The sequence below is a fragment of the Solanum lycopersicum genome, chromosome 2, assembly GCF_036512215.1.
Source record: "Solanum lycopersicum chromosome 2, SLM_r2.1".
Lineage (NCBI taxonomy): Eukaryota > Viridiplantae > Streptophyta > Magnoliopsida > Solanales > Solanaceae > Solanum > Solanum lycopersicum.
In genome coordinates, this window is record NC_090801.1 from 55,912,804 (window position 1) to 55,934,459 (window position 21,656).

At 32.8% G+C, this 21,656-nt stretch overlaps 3 protein-coding genes across 3 annotated transcripts; 1 reads left to right on the plus strand and 2 right to left on the minus strand.

The window, feature by feature from the left end:
• Nucleotides 1–708: 708 nt before the first annotated feature.
• LOC101259906 (2-succinylbenzoate--CoA ligase, chloroplastic/peroxisomal) lies at nucleotides 709–5,692 on the plus strand. The gene is made up of 10 exons (XM_004233115.5): nucleotides 709–1,271; nucleotides 2,008–2,080; nucleotides 2,359–2,524; nucleotides 2,623–2,721; nucleotides 3,183–3,280; nucleotides 3,381–3,574; nucleotides 3,911–4,038; nucleotides 4,334–4,713; nucleotides 4,929–5,143; nucleotides 5,265–5,692. Exons 1-10 carry the CDS (start codon nucleotides 1,072–1,074, stop codon nucleotides 5,392–5,394), a joined length of 1,683 nt encoding a protein of 560 aa, XP_004233163.1. The 5' UTR covers nucleotides 709–1,071; the 3' UTR covers nucleotides 5,395–5,692.
• A 143-nt stretch (nucleotides 5,693–5,835) lies between these two features.
• On the minus strand, nucleotides 5,836–7,227 carry LOC101259602 (caffeoylshikimate esterase). Its single transcript, XM_004233114.5, has one exon. It carries the CDS (start codon nucleotides 7,093–7,095, stop codon nucleotides 6,061–6,063), a length of 1,035 nt encoding a protein of 344 aa, XP_004233162.1. The 5' UTR covers nucleotides 7,096–7,227; the 3' UTR covers nucleotides 5,836–6,060.
• Nucleotides 7,228–11,069: 3,842 nt separating this feature from the next.
• On the minus strand, nucleotides 11,070–18,483 carry WAP (WPP domain-associated protein). The gene is made up of 6 exons (NM_001375891.1): nucleotides 18,323–18,483; nucleotides 15,449–17,848; nucleotides 13,480–13,606; nucleotides 12,999–13,100; nucleotides 12,490–12,568; nucleotides 11,070–11,451 (listed from the first exon to the last, which is right to left on the minus strand). Exons 2-5 carry the CDS (start codon nucleotides 17,833–17,835, stop codon nucleotides 12,491–12,493), a joined length of 2,694 nt encoding a protein of 897 aa, NP_001362820.1. The 5' UTR covers nucleotides 17,836–17,848; nucleotides 18,323–18,483; the 3' UTR covers nucleotides 11,070–11,451; nucleotide 12,490.
• Nucleotides 18,484–21,656: the final 3,173 nt, after the last annotated feature.

A 21,656-nucleotide genomic window follows, 5' to 3' on the forward strand; every position in this document is an offset into this window, starting at 1 on the left:
TTAACATAATGCTATAAATAATAAATTGAGAAATATTAAATAAAGATAAGAGTTAGAATTATAGAATTCAACTCAAGAAGTTGATGACTTGATATACCTCATTTTAATATGTTTATAATAATGCTTGAAACTAAAATTTAAAAAGAAATAAAAAGGAATTTGTAATTCACTTTTTTCCCCAACACATTTCACTATCAATTCTTATCTTTTACAAAGTACAAAAGAGATTAAAGTGGATAAAATAATATATTTCCAAAAAAATTATACTTTTTTATCATAAGTAACCAATTCTTTCTATAATATTTTTTAACACATAATTTATTAAGGCAAAGGACTTATTTTCAATACCATAGAACCGGACCTGATTACCCCATAGACTTATTTTTTTGGTAATTTGGTACATCTTTTTTTTAGCTTACGTGGCATTCAAATATCTCCCACGCGCCTCAATTGCGTGGAATAACGGAGTATGCCACGTAAGACAAAAGGTGCAAAAAAAATAAAATTTAAGGATAATAAAACGTTAATGTAGTTAAGATATGTCTCTAAAATTTCAACTATAATCTAGGGGGTGTTCGTACACTTTCTCTAAAACTTTGAAGTTACTTTATGCTTAAATTGAATCACTTTTGAAATCTTTATGAATCAAAATAGGCTTAAGATATCAGTAAAACTACAAAATGTTTACGAACAAGTTATAATCTTACCATAAGACAAAAAGTTAAGTGCTCCATCGCATAAAATTAACATCGAGATATTTCGTATCCACTCTTTTGGATTCTTTTCCATCCTATTATCCATTACTTAAAAACAATAATTTGTAAGAAGAAATAAAAATAATTTAAAACTTCTTAATAGTATGTTAACCAAATTGACTCTTCAAAATCATAAATTGTTGAAGAAAAGTAAAAAGATTAGTGGAAATTTATCCCTATGCTATTATCGTCTACGCTAAAATAAATCTACCGAACTCTATACTCTAGCATTGAGTAGAATAATTTGCTGTTTTGTTTGCTCAGAAGTCAGATGAATGGTTGAAGAAGGAAAATTCCGAATTTATCCTCAAGAAAAATGGCTAATTACTCCAAGGCTCACGTTTGCCAGTGCTTGAGCCGGTTGTCGACGGTTCGCCGGAGCTCAACGGTGATGATAATCGGAGAAAGGAGGAAGACGGGTATGGAATTTGTTGAGGGAGTTTTGGGCCTGGCCCATGGGCTTATTCAATTGGGCCTTAATCCCGGTGATGTCGTCGCCATTTCCGCTCTTAACAGGTACCTATACTTACTTATCTGCTGCCATTTTAATACTAGCTGCAAATGTGCAACTTTCATCGTATAATGTATTGTTTCGACGTATCATATTCTATCGTGAGTTATTGTATGGTATTCTATTGTTTTAACGAATATGTCTAGATAAATAATTTACGCACAAATAATTTGAAAGATAAATCTTAAAAAAAAATAAAATCGAATACTGGGTAGAGTTAGGATAATAAGGTAAGTAAATGATAAATAGGATAAGCAACAAAATGTGAAGAGGAAATTAAAGTAACAATGCAAGTCACACCAAATTGATTGGTACACATAATGAGACTTTTTGTCATTACATAACAATGAATTTGAGATACAATAAAAGTTTTAAGTAACAATCAAAATAAATCCAAACAAAGGTGTTATAGATGATGTGAACAGAATAATACAAAATAAATGGTGAAATGGCTGAACATTTTGATGATTCACATTACAAATAATACCACTTATTTCATTTCCCTCCTTTTGAAGTTTGATCAATATTTCTTTACACATGTTCTAAGTTGAATTTGATAGCTAAAATTACATATTAAGAGTAATTGTTAACATATTCACTATTTCAGAATAAAATTTGACCTTTCAATGTTATATTTTGTTCGAGAAGATAGTAAAAGCATTAAAGTGTATCGAAGTTTTCGCAACGGAACTATTTTTGGATTGTTAAAAAATCTTTTTCATCATCCAATTTTTGTTGCAGTGATCTGTATTTGGAGTGGTTACTGGCAGTTGCATATGTAGGAGGGATTACTGCACCTTTCAATTACCGTTGGGTAAATACACAAATGCTTAGTCTCTAATCTTACATTTGCTTCTGACATTGTAGGACATGGTTAGTAATTACTCAATGTGAAAAGTCCATACAACATAGCTCTTCGGTTGTAAGCATTTTAAATATATACATAAACTTAACTTCTATGAGGAAGCTGAGAATCGGTAGCATGAATAAGTAGTCCCATCACAGAAAAGCATCGATTTCTGTATGATATGGATTGAAGAAACTGTTCTGGATACAAGCATATTCTTTCTAGTAACTATTCTCAGCATGCAGAGCCTGGAAGAAGCAAGAGCAGCTCTTCAGGTAGCAAAGCCAACAATATTGGTCCACGATGCAACTGGTAATTTCTGGAAGTCCGAGTCTTATGCTGATTCTGTGGCTTCTCTAAGGTGGCAAGTCTTAATGGATACTCCTTGTGAACTTCATAGCACTAATATTGGTACGTGTTCAAGCATTCATGAGCAGTATGAATATAGATTTAAAAAAAAGATATTTTTTCTTCGGTTCGTTAATGGATCATTCTTACACACCTGCCAGGATTAACTACTGAACAGCTGAAAAGAAGTTGCGAAAGGCGTTTAACAGCAGACTACCTGTGGGCACCTAAGGAAGCAGCTATAATATGCTTTACCTCAGGCATATACTAACTACCTTTCCACATGTGTGTTTCTTGTTCTTCCATTTCTTTACCATGATTCAGAAAGTGATCTTCAAATACTCTCACACCTACGGAAACTGACAAAATGAAGTTCTAAGAGAAATGTGGTACTGGAAATATCTTTTTTTAACTAAGGAACATAATGTCTCTCCCACAATTTTATCTGGATCAGATTAGGGAAATATCGTGTTTCTTAGCCTCAGTAAAGTTATTTGTCTACTAGCAAAATTTTTGAACAAGAAGATGGTCATATATTTGCTCCAGTGAGAAATGTGTTGTGCAGGTTGAGTCATTGAACTGCATGTCCAAAGTAATGCTTATCTGTTCAATTCTTAAACCCTCAATCTAATCGTGTGTCCCCATTTCTGGTACAAGGAGTATTGCTGAGTGCATTGACTTATATTTAAGATTTTTTTTTTCTGTTCCCTAATGACAATAGGGACCACAGGGAGGCCAAAGGGAGTTACCCTAAGCCACTCAGCTTTGGTGGTGCAATCCCTTGCAAAAATTGCAATCGTTGGTTACGGTGAGGATGATGTATGCTTGTCTACTGTGATAATATGGAAGTTGCAACCTAGATAGATGATCCAAATGTTTGAAACACATGCCAATTTGATTCATGTTATTTTTCTTGCAGGTCTATTTACACACTGCACCGCTGTGCCATATTGGTGGTATATCATCAGCCCTGGCCATGCTAATGGCAGGAGGTCGTCATATTTTACTACCAAAGTTTGAAGCTAAATTGGCTGTTGAATCCATAGACCAGCATAGTGTTACTTCTCTCATTACAGTTCCAGCTATGATGACTGATCTAATCTCTTTTTATAAGTAAAGCACTCAGCTGTTCTACTTGATGCAAAGACGAGTTTCAATTGGATTTATCTTTTGAACAAAGTTGAAGTGAATAATTACTGCATGGGCATACATATTACTGGATTATCAAGCTTTATCCTTCAAAGTTTACTACCAATATCAGTTTATAGCATTATTTCCTTTTGGTTTTACAAGGAATACTTTTTGTGATGTCCTGTTCTAAGATTAAAAGAAATTTGTTTCTCTTTTGGCGATTGATTATTTTCTAGGTTTCTCTGCATGGACAAATTAGCACATGCCACTTTGTTCATGATAACTGCAATTATTTGATTCAACTTTCACTTGTGATAGGACAAAGCACATATCTGTAGGGTCCAAATCTGTGAAGAAGGTTCTTAATGGAGCTGGGGGTCTTTCATCTAGTCTTATCAAAAATGTGATTGAGATATTCCCGAGGGCTAAACTTCTTTCAGCTTACGGTATGTTGGTCTTGTAACTGCTTTGACATACTTTCCCTTTTTCTCCATACTTATTTTTTTCTGAACAAATATTCTGTTGATAGCAGAAGATTGCAAGTTATTAAGTGGTCTTCCTGATGTATGACATATATCATGAACTACACATTGTGTTAGCATTACAAATTTATAGTGGTACAAGTCCGAACCTTCTTGGTGTATTCTGTGAAGTTAGCTTCATGAATATCTACTCTTCCCTAAACAAATCATTCTGTTTTAGTTGTACTCTCCTGATAAGTGTTCTTTAAATGTTTTGCAGGAATGACCGAGGCGTGTTCTTCTCTGACTTTCATGACTCTTTATGACCCGGCGAGAGAGAGTTGTATCCAGCATTCTTATGCCAACAGCTCCAATTTGGCACATAAACCAGATGGTATCTGTGTTGGAAAGCCTGCTCCACATATTGAAATAAGGATTGCTGGGGATGATTCGTCTTGTATAGGGAGGATTTTGACACGAGGTCCCCATTTAATGCTTGGATACTGGGATCAAATGCCAAGCAATAATTCTTCTCCAGTTGATGAATGTTGGCTTGACACTGGTGATATAGGGCATATAGATGATTGTGGAAATATCTGGCTCGTTGGGCGCTTGAAGGGCCGAATAAAGAGTGGGGGAGAAAATGTTTATCCTGAAGAGGTAAGCATCCAGACTTCAATGCGTTCATTCTCTTCGTTCAATTAAGCTATCAACACAAAAGAGAACTGCCTACGTGAAATCTCTTTAGTTGATGAGAAAGTGATAGACGTGTGTTAATTATTTTCTTGTAATGGAACACCATGATTTCTTTTTGCATTGTTTCCATGGGAATGTAATAGCCTGTAAATAATTCAGTGAGTTTGTTTGTGACACAGGTGGAAGCTGTCTTATTGCAGCATCCAGGGATTTCTGCTAGTGTTGTTATTGGGCTTCCCGACTCTCGCTTGACCGAAATGGTTGTCGCCTGTATTAGGATGAAAGACAATTGGCAGTGGACTGATTCAAGCTCTAATCATCCGGTTAACAAGAACGAGCATTGTTTGTCAAGCACTGTCCTCCAGAATTTCTGTAGAGCGAAAGATTTGACAGGGTATTTTCTTTTTTCCTTTATTGTTCAAATGAATTCGATTGAAGCAAGTCTTTCTCATATTCCATCCCCGCTCTTGATGTTTGATGTGCTTTGATTTATATTGACATGTAATATTTTGCAGGTTCAAAATACCCAAGAAGTTTGTGGTATGGAAAAATCAATTTCCAATGACAACAACTGGGAAATTAAGAAGAGATCAAGTGCGAGCAGAACTTATGTCTTTTAGGCAGTTAGCGCCGAGCAGACTATGACTCCACCATAATCTTCTCTTGCGTTTTTTGAACGGCTAATTACATGGTAAGAGAATACAATAGAATGAAACAAATACTGAGAGGTTTATGACATGGTGCTGGGAAAATATGCAGCTTTTCCTCACAGCATATTAGCCATTTAATTCTGTATCTCAGATTGTTTAATGTATTTGTTATTTTCCCATGAAGTTGTAACCTACAAGTTACTGTTTTTTTATTTCATTACTCATATACTTGTAGAGATTCTTCTTTGTGCACTATGTAACATCAAATGTAATAAAATCCTGATTCATCGAAACTGAATGATCATGAAGTTGAATATTGTAGTGCACCTATTTCACAATTTTTGTTATTTCTTGCTTATTAGGCATTGCTAATCAACACTGAAGCTCATCGTTGTTGCAGGAAGTCAAATGAAATAACTGAACCATGAAGGATTCTGTGTTGAGAACCATACATCTGATTAGTAGTTACTTTTGAAATATCATGCCTAGTAGATTCCATCATTTTAGCATATAGAACACTACTTTAGTAGGACGGAAACTGCTCTGGCGATATAGTAAGTGCCAGTAGCTTTTACAAATTATTATTCATAGGTTATGTTTACAGGAAGAAAGAACTTCTGATGATGTGTGTAAACATCTTAAAAACTTGAGATCATATCTGTTAGATTTTTGCCAAGTCTGCTCTCACCTCAAGCCATGACAACATGGTATTGAAAACAAGCTCCACACTTTCATTTGGTTCGCCTATCAGTTGATGCCACATCTCCGGGTAAATATTTATAGCCTTATCCTTACTTCCTGCCGATTTATACACAAGTTTAGCAGCTTCAGGATCACATACCTTATCTTCCCCACCTTGAAGAATCAGCAAAGGGACTTGTAGTTCATGAGAGTTCCTCTGTATATACTCACAGACTTTCAGAAGCTCTAGTGCAGTGGCAGCTGGTGGCTTCTCGGAAGCCAGGCGATTTGGACTTTTTGAGATAATCTTTCTCTTCCACTCCTCTTTGTATGATATAGATGCAGGTGGTTTGGTGATCACAATCCTCCATGATGGAGCTATGAAGGCGGCCAACGGTAGTAGCTTCTCCAGTGGCCAAACAGGTCTGTATTTCTTTGACACTCCAAACATCGGTCCACTTAACATCAGACCATTCCATACATTCTTTTGCCTTAGACATATGAGTGTAGAAATTGCACCACCTAATGACTCACCATACAGGAAAGCAGGGAGATTCGGGTGATCAGCACGAGCAGAGTCAAAGTACTGTATACAGTCTTGGACTAAAGGTTGAATACACGGTATGTAACCAGGTGAGCCTTCTGAGTAACCGTGACCTTGTAGGTCAAGAGAACAAACGAAAAATCCAGCTTTCACCATAGCTACTGCATTTAGCTCAAAAAGCCAACTGCTTTCGGACGTATAACCATGAATCATGCCTACAAGACCTCTTAACTGATTACTTGATTCAGGCTGCCAAGATTGTGTGAATATCTTCATGTTTTGTTTGTTTAACATGAAACTTTGTTTGTGCATGATTTTATGTTGCTTGTAAAACTCTTCTCTTGTCAAGTTACCATAAGGGCTGTTCTCATTAGATTGGAAAATTGGGTGAGACATTGTAATGACTGAGTTTGTCTGTTTGTGTTTTGTGTTTGTGTTTGTGTTTGTTGATATATACACACAAATGTGCATTATGATATATCTATGTTGTTCAAGAGTACTGATAGGGTTGGGAGTTTAGCCTCCCAACTGTTTCATGCTGGGGTAATAAATGGAAATATGAGACATGAAATCAGCTGTATAAATTTTAAGATAAGGATTTTATTTATTTCCACACCAAATTTGATTTCTTATAAATTTCTGTTTATTTTGTTTGGCATAATTCTACACACTAATAATTGACAACTCTTTAATGTAATAATTAAGAGGTTGGTGATTTGTTATATTCTAGTGATAAAATAAAGGCCAAATACATAAACAAATCCCTAAACTTGTTGGGTTTTTCCCCCAAGTACCTCAATTACGTCATTTTTCAATTGAATCATTGAACCACCCATAATTTGTTTCTTTAAAATACTGTTGGTTGATTTTGATCAGCTTTTCTATTGTAAAAGTCTTCAATTGTGTTCGAATGTAATAATTTTGATTGAAAGAATGAAGACAAATCGTGTTAGTCTCATTTGTTTTCTAATGTGTTCAAATGACTCAAGTAAAATATAATTATTTTCAAACATTTTAACTATCAATTGGACTAATGATTTGTGGAACAACATATGTATCCTTTATCAATACCCCTCACAAATCTGGTTCCACATCAGACAACGGTGTTTGTTTAAACGGCACAAATTATGGGAGTTCAATAATTCGATAGGAAAATGACGTAGTTGAAATACCTGAAGGAAAAAACCCAACAAGTTTAGGGAACTGGTTATGTATTTGACCTAAAATAAAGGGCTAGTTAGCTATATTATTAGGACACGCCATGTAGCCAAATTATTATGAATTAAAAGTGAAACTCAGCAAATTTCAACTTATTACTCCCTTCGTTTTTATTTACTTGTCAAATATTTTCTATTTTGATTTCTACGAAGTACAACTCTTTTTTCTATTATACACTCAATTTTTTATCGTTGAGTTAACTTTTTGAAAAATACAGTGAGTAAATATGTTTGGAATCCTCTTATTTAATAGGAATAAAATGGTAAACTCACTATATCAATCATTATTCTTTTAACAAGCGTGTCAAGTTAAAATTTGACAAGTAAATAGAGACGGAGGGATTACAAATCAAAAGTGTAATTCATAAAATTTTAGATAATATAACCAAGCAGCTGAGGAAGAAGCATTATTACAATGCAGTCTTTTGCATTATTTTAGTGGTATAATTAGATAAAGAAAAAAAGTGAATATTATTTCTTGGTGTAACTCATATTATGATCTACCACCAATTACTCACTAAAGCTTAAATTATGTTCAATAATATTATTATTCCACTAGCTCATTATTTAATTTATGGAAGAATTTGTACACCTATAAATAATGGTGTTTGATGAATAAGTGTGGAAAATAATTGAAGCAAGCATGAAGAACATGAGGCTAGTGTAATGAAAAAGATAAAATTGAAAATAGAGGAAAAAATTACCATCAATCAAATGCATCATAAATTTTATCTCTAAGTTTAATTTTAGGATATCTTATCTAGTGTATCAGACCATCCCTACGTCTTCAATCTCTTCTCTACCAAAAAAAAACTGTAATTTTCTCAAAGGAAATTGCTTTTTATTGATGGAGCTTTAAAGATCGAAATCAATAATTAGTTCGGAGTTTTTTAAGTCATATAATATTTTCGAGCTACTATATTTTAGACGTAACAAGTCGAAAATATTACTACTCTAAGTAAACTTGAATATCTTTAGAAAAGCAAAATATCTTTATTTATTTTTCCATCATTTTTATTTCAACTCTCAACTGTATTAATTATTTTTCCACCAAACATTTTTACATGCAAGTAGTAGATGCAAGTTGCAACAAAAACATCCTTGAATGGGCTATGGAATTTTTAAGTCTAAATTCAACTCAAACTTTGGTATTCAAAGGAATAACACATCCAAATAAAATAAATAAAAAAAAATATATCTTATAATGTATATTTTATGGATACATATAACAAGAAAAATAAAATCTTAAATGCAAATCAAGCTACTTCAAAGCAAGTAGGTACAATTGGCAGGGCAAGATTAAATAGTGAAGCAACTAAAGTTGTTGCTTTAAAACCCAAAAATCAAATTTTCCTAATGTGTATATTATTAATTAAATTTAAATTTCATATATTATTTAGTATAAATAACTTTTCTATGTCATTAGATCGTCTAATTGATATTTATACATCTATTTAACCCTGCCTTGGAAGCTTCTACCTTTTTGCTTCCTTGTTGACTCGAACTCGCAACCTTCAGGTTATAAGTGAGTGTTGCATACCATCCGAGCAATTCTTTCTCGTCAATTGATATTTATATGTAAGTATCCTTGAAAAATCAAATTTTTAATTTTAAAAATAAAATATGTTATATATATAAATTAATTTTGTTTGAGGCCACCATATTTGTTTAGTTGCCTCTGTCAATGGGAAACATCATGACTTGTCGCAATCTATGTGTTAGATTTGTTTTTTTGTTTTTTCTTTATAAATAGACGTATCAACATATAATATATATTAAATGTTCTTTTAATTTTGTTTGAATTTTTTTTATGAAGTTGAAATTAAAAATAGTGTTTGGTTTAGTTATATTTCTATTGCAAAGAAGAGAAGAGAGAATGTTATATGAAATTTATGAAGATGGAAATGAAATATAGGTTTGAAACACTTTTTTAAATTATAGCAGAAAATTGTATAATCAAACAATGAATTTAGAATTAAAATAAAAAATTATTTCATGACAAATAATTCTCATGATGAAATAACTCCTAAACAACTTCTTACTAATACTTTGATGTACTTGTTTAGAAATTTTTTATGTAATGGCAAATTATTAATTCAAATTAAATGTTATAATCATAAATTACTGTTGTCAGTCGCTTCTCTTCCTGAAATTCTCGCTCGTCACTCTTTCCCTTAGAAGTAGTCGAAGGGGGTTTGACATTTATTATATGTACATAAAAAATTTATTTTAACCATTTATAATTTAATATAATTTTTCACCGAAAAGAGTTCAAAATCCCAAGTTGGCTCTGGCTTTTCGTTCAATAATTAAGGTCTTTTATTAGTTGACTTATGATGCAATTTTTATTTTTATGTACTATGATGGGTTACACTAAGCCATTAAACCAAAAAAAAAAAATTGTCGTTACACTTTTAAAATTTTCTTAGTTCTTGATCTTTCTTTTTTCAAGTTCGGATTTTTCTTTCAATTTTAAGCTTTTTGGTGTCAAGTTTAGTATAATGAGTAGTAGAGTTTGAGTGTTTTTTTCCTATTGATGTTAATATTAGCTTCGATGAAATTATAAACTCAAATAGGGTTATCAATGATGCAATGGACTTTTTTTGGTTAGGGTTTATAGAACAGAGTGAAAATCATTTTTTTAAAAAGTAATTATCTATTTGATATATATATATAACATCGTCACCATTACATTAATGAGATGGATATAATTTGACTTTTTTTTACGTGAATATGATGTGTCATTCATGTCAAATCAAGTGAGAAACACCGGCTGACATAAGGGTTTAGAATTTCTATTTTGTTTGAGTCGAAGTATCTAGTCCAAACTATGAATAGTAAAAGGGTCCAATTTACAATTCGAATCAAGTATAAGGGTCTACCAAACTCTTTCCCTTTTAGTTATAATGACTTTGTAGTTTGTAGATTAAATTAATCTGAAGTCCTAATTGAGTGCAAATTACTCAATTCTCCCAATCAAGGAAAACATTAGAAAAAGGTACAAAAGCTCAAAAACAATTATTTTGTATCACTGTCAAGTGTCAAATGATCAGCAAGGAAGAATTCAACTAATTTATGGAGAGAAAACTACTCTCTCCGTTCAGATTTGTTTATGAATTCCCAATGAGTTTTTTAAGCAATGAATTAGTAAAATTGTCTTCTTATTGATTTCTATGTGTGTAAAAAGAAAGATGATCAACTAATATCGTACCAACGGAATAATCGACAGTTCCAGAATTGAATTATTCAATAAAAGAAAAATGATAAACACATGGATTTCCATAACTAAACTAGCCTAAAGTAGGCTGTACATTTTGATTCTCTATATACAAGAAAGCTGACAAAATGTACCTAAAATTTCACAGCTGCAACTAAGATGTGGGGATTTTCCTGTCCGATGATGATACACAATATACAGAACTAACTAGGATCTCACCCTCTACAAGACAGGTCAGTTGAAACTTCAAGAACTTTGTGCTATTTCAAGTTGCTACAAACTACATGTCGTCTGTCCCGCTGAACTAAAATCTGTTTTTCTAGCATCGTGTTGAACTTCAAACTAGGACCAGCAGGATTGGAATGAAAAAACACCGGGAATTAGACTCTTTATCTGTTCAACAAAAGAAACAAGAGTCAAGGACTGGTTGATTTATGGAAGGTACAGTTTAAGTAAAACCTGAGATATGTTCTGATGTCTTGCAGTAGGCATGATTACAAGCTACTGCACCTGTTATTTTATACTTCTGTTTTTTGTGATGTTTCCAATTTTTATCTTGTTTAACTGCCATGAAAAAATCTGCAGCATGACACTTTTCTTATCAATAGCTATTTTGCAGTTAGCTCTGCAAGATCCTTTTGTTCTAAAAGCCACGGGTGAGTTTCACGTCTTTTCTCTTATGTGTCCCCTCTTTCTACCACCAGCAGCTTATTTCATACTCCGATTTCACCAACTCCACCTTTGATTTTTTTTCATTTTCTGATTCCTCTTTAGAATTTACAAAAGCAACCTTTTTTTCCTCCGCCCTAATCCTTTAAAGATCACACCTTTCTTCATCAGCCCTAGTTTTCTCAACCTTTAATTTTTTTTGTCAACTCATCTATTTTCCTCCCCTTTTCAGTTTCTTTTCTTTGTTAGAGAAATGCCTGAGGAATAATGGTGCATGGTTATACAAAGCAGTTAATTTGCTGTCCTTAGTTCCCCTCTTCTTGAGTAGGTGACAGTTTTTCCGCAAATGTTTTCATTACTCCCTCTATTCATTTTAGCTGGCAACGTTTGACTTGGTCTGGAGTTTATGAAACTCAGAAAGACCGTTAGCACATATACCAAAAGTACCGTTACAACTTGGCGGGGGACATAAACATGCCTTGACATTTCTTTGGGTACAAGACCATGTCACTAAAGGCAAAATGAGAAGCAGATATAAAAAGGTGTCATTCATTTTAGAACAAATTAAAAAGAAAAAGTGCTACTTAATTAGAATAGAGAAAGTAACTAACATCAATTTAGTATTCAAGAAAAATACCAATAGTTAGATTCTCATAAAGGTCTGTCTTAAGAGGCTGATCTAGCTAACAACAATGGAACCAAATTTTACGCAATATCACCCACTGAAAAGTGAAAACTATACTTTAGTAGAAGAAAAATTACCTTAAGCAGGAGATGATTTTACTAGCTTGGTAGACTCTCCAGTTAATTCCCTTTTGATCAGCTTAAGAATCTCCATAATCTGCATTAAAGTAAGCAACATGTAAACAAGATATAATATTGCCCCATATTAATGCAATTGCATGCTTCAGAGGTGACAAAAAATTATACTGGAAGTAGCTATCCTCCCATGCCCAAAATACCCGATTATCTTCAGTGAGAGAGCAAGAGCAGTAGAATTAGTCTTCACCCCTCATCACTTGACCTTTAACCATTGGTTTGTAAAAGTTGCACATGCTAACAACTAAATACCCAGCTAATAACTTGTATTTTATGTTCAGATGCAAAGGACATATTCTCATTTTGAAGCCTGCCTGAACATACTTGAAGAATTTTGGAACTTAGAGATGAATACTCTACGCATATAACTGAATCCAAAAAAAGCCAGACTAACATTTGTTTCACAGGAAAAATTGATATAATATATATCTTTTAAGTGTGATTTATCTTACCCCAGGATAATGCTGTAAAACTGGCGAGTAATGATCAAGCGCTATGTAAATCTTCTCAACTAGGCTTAGAAGTGTATCCACCTCATCTCCCAAAAGATCAACCTGAATGTACAAGAAATCCTCTGAAAAACTTCGTAAACCGTAGTAAAACATCAAAAAGTTAAAGCATGATGCAATTTTGGGCAATAGGTTAAAAAGGTGGTGGCTGTAGCAATTGAGCTATGGATTGAAGTTGAACTGACCCCAGAACACATATATAAGCGAAAAATTACAAATTTCAACAAAATAGACAATGACCCATAATTTCAAAAGTAAAGTGAGTTCGGTGATAACAACTTTACAGATCAAACTCATCAGGTTCAAATCACGGATCCAACTCTAGGTAAAAAGCCCAAGTCCCAATTAAAAATATTGCATATAGTTAATTGCTAATTATCTGCAAAAACAGAAATATAAAGAAAGATGAATTCTGTGTAATTGCCTCAGCCTCAGCCAATTTAAGGTCTGAACATCGTTTTTCAAGCCTTTGTTGATACAGTAGTGTTGTTCTTCTCAGCAAATTGGCCTTCTTAACAAGACAATCCATTTGAGAAAACGAGTGCTCAAACCTGAAAGTATTACCAACAAATTGCATTAGGTCTGAGTGAGGATAATCAATGTAAACTCCGCAAGAGTCACGTCTTCTAAGCAGAACAAGCTTTGAGCGTGTATTTGTATACCAGTTAAAACAAAAATGTTAACACATCTTTCTCCCTATATCCCCTACAAACAGAATGATTACGCCAATGCCTAGAAAAGTGATGGCAAGTCAAAACACTACCAATACTTCAGAAACAAAAATGGAGGGGAATGGGGATTGAACAACCAATACACCACAGCTATTATATTATTTGAAAAGATGCGCGCACACACACAACAATATCAACTAAGGAGGCTTTGTTGGCTGAAAAAATAGATAAAGCAAATTCTTTTTCATCTTTTGGCAGACAGAAAACTCAATTATTGGAAAAAGTTGATTAAAAGCAAAGGAGAGTTTCACCATAGTCCATACAACTTCCGATTGCGCAAATATGAAAAGAAATGATAAGGTAGAAGGATATAGTCAGTTAATAGGTCAACAAGAACGAAATCTCCAATACCATGGATACAGTGACACCAAAAACTAAATCTTTTTTCCCATAGGAAAATATGCAGGTCAATACTAAATCTTCTTTCAAATAAGAAAATATGCAGGTCAATACAAGAAAAGTAAAAGGGAAAAGATGAAAGTTTAACATGGCCTCAGCTATTAAATCTGTAAAATTAATCCCTTAACTAGTTTTTCTGGCATTAAACCCTTATTCCATACTAAGTGCACATCAGTCACTTGTTAGTTGTTAGAAAACCATCAAATTTTGTAATCTCTCTCTATTCCTTTCTTTTATCTTGTTTTCATTTTCTTCACCTTCTTCCTTCTCAATTTCATGTCTTAAAAGTACCACTCCCTCTGACTGCCGCTCCCTATAGGAATTTCTTACTTTAGTAATTATTTGATAAATGCCTTTGGCTTAGTTGTATACTTGTATCTGGTTTACGTTGTGGAATGTTTTGATTGGTTGGGGAAAGTTAAAGTAAGAGTAAATAAGCTTTCGATTTGCTTTGTCTACTCCTAAAGTAAATAGCAGCCCCAGATTGCTTTGTTAAGGAAAGTGAACCTTCATTCTAGCTTTTCTCTCTCTTTTGTGGTCTTCATCCCCATTGGCATGCGCACAACTTTCTCCCAACATCCCCATCTTTAATTACTGGTGTATGCCTCTGCTGGTTGTAATTGGAGGAAAAAACAAAAGAAGTACCGGATCTAGATCATTGTTTCCTCAGGATGGGATGGAAGCCATTTTTGTTGGGAAAGAGAAAGGAGAAGAAGGCATGGGTCCATAAATGCTTTTGTAAGGGATGGGGGAGAAGGGGCACTAGCAATGTAGAAAAGAGGAGGGAGAAAAGGAAAAAAATTGACACAACTCTAGACTTATATATACACCAGTACCATTGACTTGTTAGGTACATGAGATTTGGGCTCCTGTTTGAAAGAAAAAGTTAACACAAGGGAGCAGATAGCTACATGTTGAGAAGAAGAAAGGGAACAATACCACAAATTTACAGGAATGTTCCGCTGCAAATGGAAAAGTATAAATGCCACTAGAATAGTGTCTTTTTATGTATTTTAAGGTCCTTATGGAAAGAACAGAACAGCAAGCATTCAGAAAAGAAGTCCATATTAGTGTTTGTTTTAGAAAGTAGAGTCCTACAAATGTTATGTTCTTGGTGTGATTTGCAGTTCCTTTGGGCTGAAAAGCCTTTTATTGACATCTTATATTTTCTGCATATTTGAAGGGTAAAAAAATCCTTTTTTATGTACATTTTGGCACTATGATATTCCAATTACTTATCGAAAAAGAAACGAAAGCACAAACCTTGCATTATTTGTTTTCAACCTTCCTGTCACCCTGCATTCAAAATCAGCAATCATTTTTGACGATTCATTTATATTACCAATTATTTTTTCCACCTGCTTTCTTAGCGCTATTTCTTTTGATTCAAGAGAGGACAAAAGAGTTTGCCTCTCTTCAGAAATAGCAAGGACCATATTTGCCCTGTGATTAGCTTCTTTTAACTCCTCAGTCTTCTCCTCAAGACTTATATTTAATTGGGCTACCTCCTCTTTCAGTACTTCAATTCGCTCCACTGCTTCTGCCAACTGGCCCTTTATTACATTTACTTCTTTGTTGCACCCAGAAGCTAATGTTTGTTGTTGACTTGCAAATTCTTTCGCAGCATTCAACTCTTGACGAACCTGCTCAGACTGAACCCTCTCTTTTGCTAGAGCAGCTGATGCATCTGTTGCTAACTTCTCCTTCTCGTTCACTAACTTTTCCATCTGCATCAGTCTGTCCTTCTCTTCAACCTCGAATTTTAATTTGTTTTCCATCTCAATAAGTTTTGTATCAAGAGAAGTTCGAATTTCTTTTTCATTCAAATGCTCCAAATACAGTTCCTTAAGCATATCTTTAGCCTCCTTAATGCCTTCACCGGAAATCACTCCACAAATTTCTTGCATAATCAGGCACTCCATCTCTAAATCTTCAATTTCAATTTTTCTGGTACTTCCAGCACTAGTATCATTACTTTCATTAATCATATTAAATCCCAAGTTTAACTCCTCAACTTCATTTCTTGCCCCGCCACTGAGATCTCTTAGAAAACAGGTATACACGTCTTCCCTTACAGAACCTCCTATCAGTGACTCTTCCATGGCTAAATTGAGTTCTCCTATCTGTTTTAGCATGCCTGCTTCTGCCAAAGAATGTTGCAGCCTCTTCTCAGTGGCATCTGAAACTTGGGACAAAAGGGACTTAACTTCATTTTTCTTTTCTTTAACCAAGTCTCTAAGCTGGTGATTTTCAGAAAGAAGGTTATCAAGCCTATCCTTTAAGTTACCGAAACTTAGAGTCTCCTGGGTAAATGCAGGATGTTTTTCATTCTCTACCAGAATATCATCCAATTTGAATATAATTTCTGGAATCTTCTTCCTTAGAATGTCAGATTCACCCTTATCCTTTTTATGAGGCACAACAGAGCCTCCTCTAAGATTTAAATACTCTGCCCTTAGAACAAAATATTCATCGGTTTTCTTTTGCAGAATGGACTCATGGTGTCTCTTCATCTTTGTCATTATATTATTAAAATAGGTCACCATTTCATCTTTTGACATGTGCTTCAACGTGACAGCATCAAAATTCTCAGGTATATCAGTCTTAGAATCCTCCAGCTTTCCATTTCCATCCCAAACTGATTTTGTAGAAGTCACGTACTCACTTGATTTCTTGCGTGTAAAGAAATCTGCATCATGCGATCCATGGGAAGTCACATGCCCATTTTCTGAACTTGACAATGACTTCAAAACAGCATCCAACTCCGTCCGTAAACTAGAGATGGCATTCAACTTCTCATTTCGGTCACCACATAATTGAGCATACTGGTCCCACAGTTTGTACTCAAATTCTTCTTGCACGGTCCGAATTACACACCGCATTACCATGGACTCAAGCTCCACTTTGATTAGATGTTCCTCCTGCCAGTGATGAAGTGATGTCTTGGACAACTGTAGCATAACATCCATACGTTTAAAGACGGTGTCCACCATCATTCTTATGTTGTCTAGTGTTTTGTCCAACTGAACCCAAATTCCAGATTCTTTCTCCTGTAGAATACCTTCTAGTTTCGCCATCTCAGAGCGAGAGATCTTGTTACTAACAGAATTGGATCCTCTGAGCTCATCAATACTCTTCTTCAACTTCTTGAATTCATCTTTCGCCAAACTTCTTAGCCCATCTAGAAACTCTCCCATCTTACCATGCTCCATAAAAACATCTGATAAAGTCATACATTTTCGAAAATCCATGCTTTCTAGCTCATTCTGCGACATAAGTGACCCAAAAGATTCAAGTTCAGTTTTGCTAAGACCCCCTTCATGAAATTGCAAATATTCCTTCAAGTTGGCTAATTCCATATCCTTAGTCACTAGTCTCTCAGCTGCCTCTTGTTCCACCGCACTCACTATCCCCTTAATCACTGAGTCACTTACCATCCTTGATACCATTAAGCGGTCATTAACATCTTCCCAGTATGTTTCAAAATCCTCCAAAATCTCATCACCCAAATTCTCATTTTCCTTTGCACCATTAACCATTTGCTCAAACCCGCCATTTGTCATCCCACGGACCTCATCACCACATGACTTCACACCATTCCGATTCCCATTTCTCACCACCCAATTCTCTAACACCTCTGAACTGCCCATAACTAAAGCATATCTGCATATATTTTTCCCAATATTAGAACACTCAAACCTCCAAAATAGAAATATCTTAAATTAAGCTTAGAAAAATCAGTTTCAACAAATCAACCATCAAACAGACATACCCTTCATGAAAATATACACTGAAATCCATCAACCAGAAGAAAATAATTAAAACAGAGAAAAAAACAAAAACCCACTTCACAAAAGTCACCATTAAACAACTACCCCACACTAAAGCTAAACATACTCAAACAAACCCCTGAAATTTCACAACCCCAAAAAAAAAAAAACAGAAAACCAAAAAAAGATAGAAGAAACTAAACACACTCAAAAGCTCAATTAACACAAACCCAACAAAGAAAAAAAAAACTCCGAAAGTACACAAATTAGGCAAAAGGGTGTCCAATTATTACAACTATTAATCAAATAATTAACTAAAACAATACTCAAACAAGAAAAAAAAAAAAACTTAAATGTATGAACTTACAAGGAAAGCAATTGATATTCTCCTTTAAGCAATAAATTACCAAAAAACTCAAATGGGTGTTTGTTAAATGCTAAGATACAGCAATTCTTGAATTCTTCTGAAGAAATCAGTGGAGTTGTTAGCTTTAGGGTTTTTTGGGAGAGAGTAAAATTAGCTTCAACAAAGTTTGGGGAAATGAGCGGGAGTGATTAATAATTATATACATATATAATAAGAAATGAAAGATTAAATTAAATGATTTTTTTAATTATTTTTCTTTCTTTTGGAACGTTTGATTATGGAGTTTGATTTCTAATTAGAGAAAAGGTTGATTAATTGAGAAGATAGTCATAGTAAGTCAATTATATATTAATATATTGATTAACAAAATATATATACGTTGCACTACTTTAATAATATAGTAATATGCATATAGTGCATGTCAATTCATCAATATATTTTAAAAAAATATTTATTGACACGAGAGATTGTAATTTACAACTATTTTAATTAAAAAAAGATATCACATAATTGTAAAGCATAGTAGGTTTGTTTTTATTTTTATTTTTATTGATATTCAGTGTTGCATTAGAGTTCGATTAAATTATATTTCGCATAGAAAAAATTCATATTAAATGCTATAACATTTTCTAACATCAATTTCATAACTAAAAAAAGCAACCCTAACATATTAAGTTAAGTATGAAAATTTATTTATCACTCTACGATAACAACGAGATGATATTTTTGATAGTAATAAAAATAATTTTCTTTACTAAAAAAAAGTAATTGAAGATATGGGGAGGGCTGTAGATAGCCCCATCAAGTGGTTGACCGCATATATATTTTGTTCGTATGTGAGTGACTTCTTAGAATTTTGTGATTTTTATGAGAGGAGATTTTTAATTTCTCTATGGATATGTAAGTTGTACAATTTTGTTTAAACATGATTTTTATTTGGTGTATAATAAAACTCACATGGTGTCTGTCAGGTGTTCGAGCATTTATTAATTTCGTTACGAAATATATATATTTATATAGAAATTGATAAATATTTGTATAAAAATAACATAGAGCACCAAATGAATAAATGATATAGTTAACTCAATCAATGGTTTTTGAATTGGTATTTAAGACTCTTTTAGTATTGTTGTACAAGACGTTAAGTTGGAAGGGGATTTCGAATGAGCTGAAAATTTTAGCGTGTTAGTAAATTTTTTTTATGATGTTTATCTACCATTCAAAATGTCACATTTCGATATAGAAAATGAAAATATAAATATAAATATAGTTGTGATGGGAAAACTTATGTGTTTTAAATTGATAGATTCAAACGGTTAATAAATTATTGTTAAAGACTTAAATTATGATTATTTAAATATTAAATTCGTTTTAGTAATGAGTTAAAGTGATAATTCCAAATTTGACTAAACTCAATAACTTTGAGTCAAATCTTATGTTTGTCTCAAAATTCATCAAATTTACATATACTATTGTTTAAAAGGGAAAATTGTATGTTATAGCAAACTAATAACCTAAAATAAATAGAGTAACTAGGGTTTGATTTAATTGTGCTTCATAGCAAACCTTTGCAAAAAATTGTCAGGTGCCTTTCTCTCAAATATCTCGCTCGCTTCCTCACTTTTTATACAAACACAAGTGTATAAAAATTGTTTCTAATTGTATAAAATAGAGAAAATTGTATAAATACATATATTTTTGTTCTCCTCTCTCCCCTTTTCCAGATCTCGCTCGCCACTCTCCCAAATCTCGCTCGCCACCCTCGCCTTTCTCACTTATACAAACAGAAGCGAAATATATAAATTGCGTTTCTATTTGTATAAAGCGTGAGAAAATTGTATATACACATGCAAGTAAATATATTTTCGTCCTATACACTTATAATTATACAATAAAAATACTCCCCTGTCCAATTTCTTTTGCCTTTCTCTCTTTCTCGTTTTATACAATTTTCAAATTGTATCTAATTTCTCTCTTTCTCGTTTTATACAATTCGATTCAATTGTATATTCCTTGTCAAGTCTCTTTTGTCTTTTTCTCTCTCTCTTTCTCATTTTATACAAATTTAAATTGTATATAATCGTTTTATAGACTTATAATAATACAATTCGTTTTTATACAATTCTCTGCCCAAATGGCTTTCTCTTTCTTGTTTTATACACTTCGTTTTATACAATTTGCTTCAATTGTATATGTATAACGAATTATACAGTTTCTATGTTTGCTATGGAGCGTAATTATGCAAACTTTGCTACAACATACAAATATAAATTTTTTATTTGCTATATGTGAAAGTTGCCCTATTTAAAATATAAAAACTTATAAATAAAATATCTAAGCCTTATAAATTTCAAAATCAAAATATTTCCCCAGATTTTTAATTACGTTGTCCACATAAAGTAAAACAAACATAATGTCATTGCTACTGTGAAATCCTAGTAGTTTGGCAGTAAATTAGTGTTGAATATTTTTAAACTAACCAAAAAATAATAAGTCAATTGCTAGGTCAACATGTACTTCAAAAATAGGAAAATTAAACAGTTAGAAAAAAGAAAACCTAGAAATAGTAAAGGTCAAATAATAATTCAGATGCTAAAATAGTTTCTTTTTTCGGTTATACTCCCTCCGTTCGAAAATGTTTGTCATATTGCGCATATCAAAATCAAAGACTAATTTTTAAAGATAAATTAGATCACATTAGTTCGATATTTTAAATAAAAAAAATTAAATATTCTAAAATTATATGAAAAGTACTATAAATTATAATTTTTTTGCATATTAATATGATAAAAAAATGCATCTTAAAATATTAATTAATTATTTTATAGTTTAACTCTAAAAATAGAAATCAGGACAAATAATACCGTACGGAGGAAAATACTGCAAAATCTTAAAATAGATTTCCTTGGAAGGTAGACCAAAAAAAAAAAACAGCTCACATGACTGCAAAATATAGTGTTCCTTTTGCCGATTATGAGTTATGAAATGGATAATTTTTATTTTTAATCAGAAATCACATATTTGAGTTTTGATATATGAAAAAAATTTATTTAAAGTGTTATCGTTGAATGAATTATATAGTGCACTATTCGAATTTAGTCGGAACTTTATTAAATCAAAAAAAAAATCGTCTTTATTTCATTAAATTTATGTAACCTACTTATTTTTTAAGGTATGTTGTACATGTTTTTATTTAGATTATAGTCTTTATATAAAAGGAAAAAAAATACAAATAAACAAATAAATCAATCTCATTTGAAACTTAAACATGCTTATTCATTCTCTTTCTATATCCAAATCAGTCTCACTTTTCAATTTATCAATCTAAAAATAT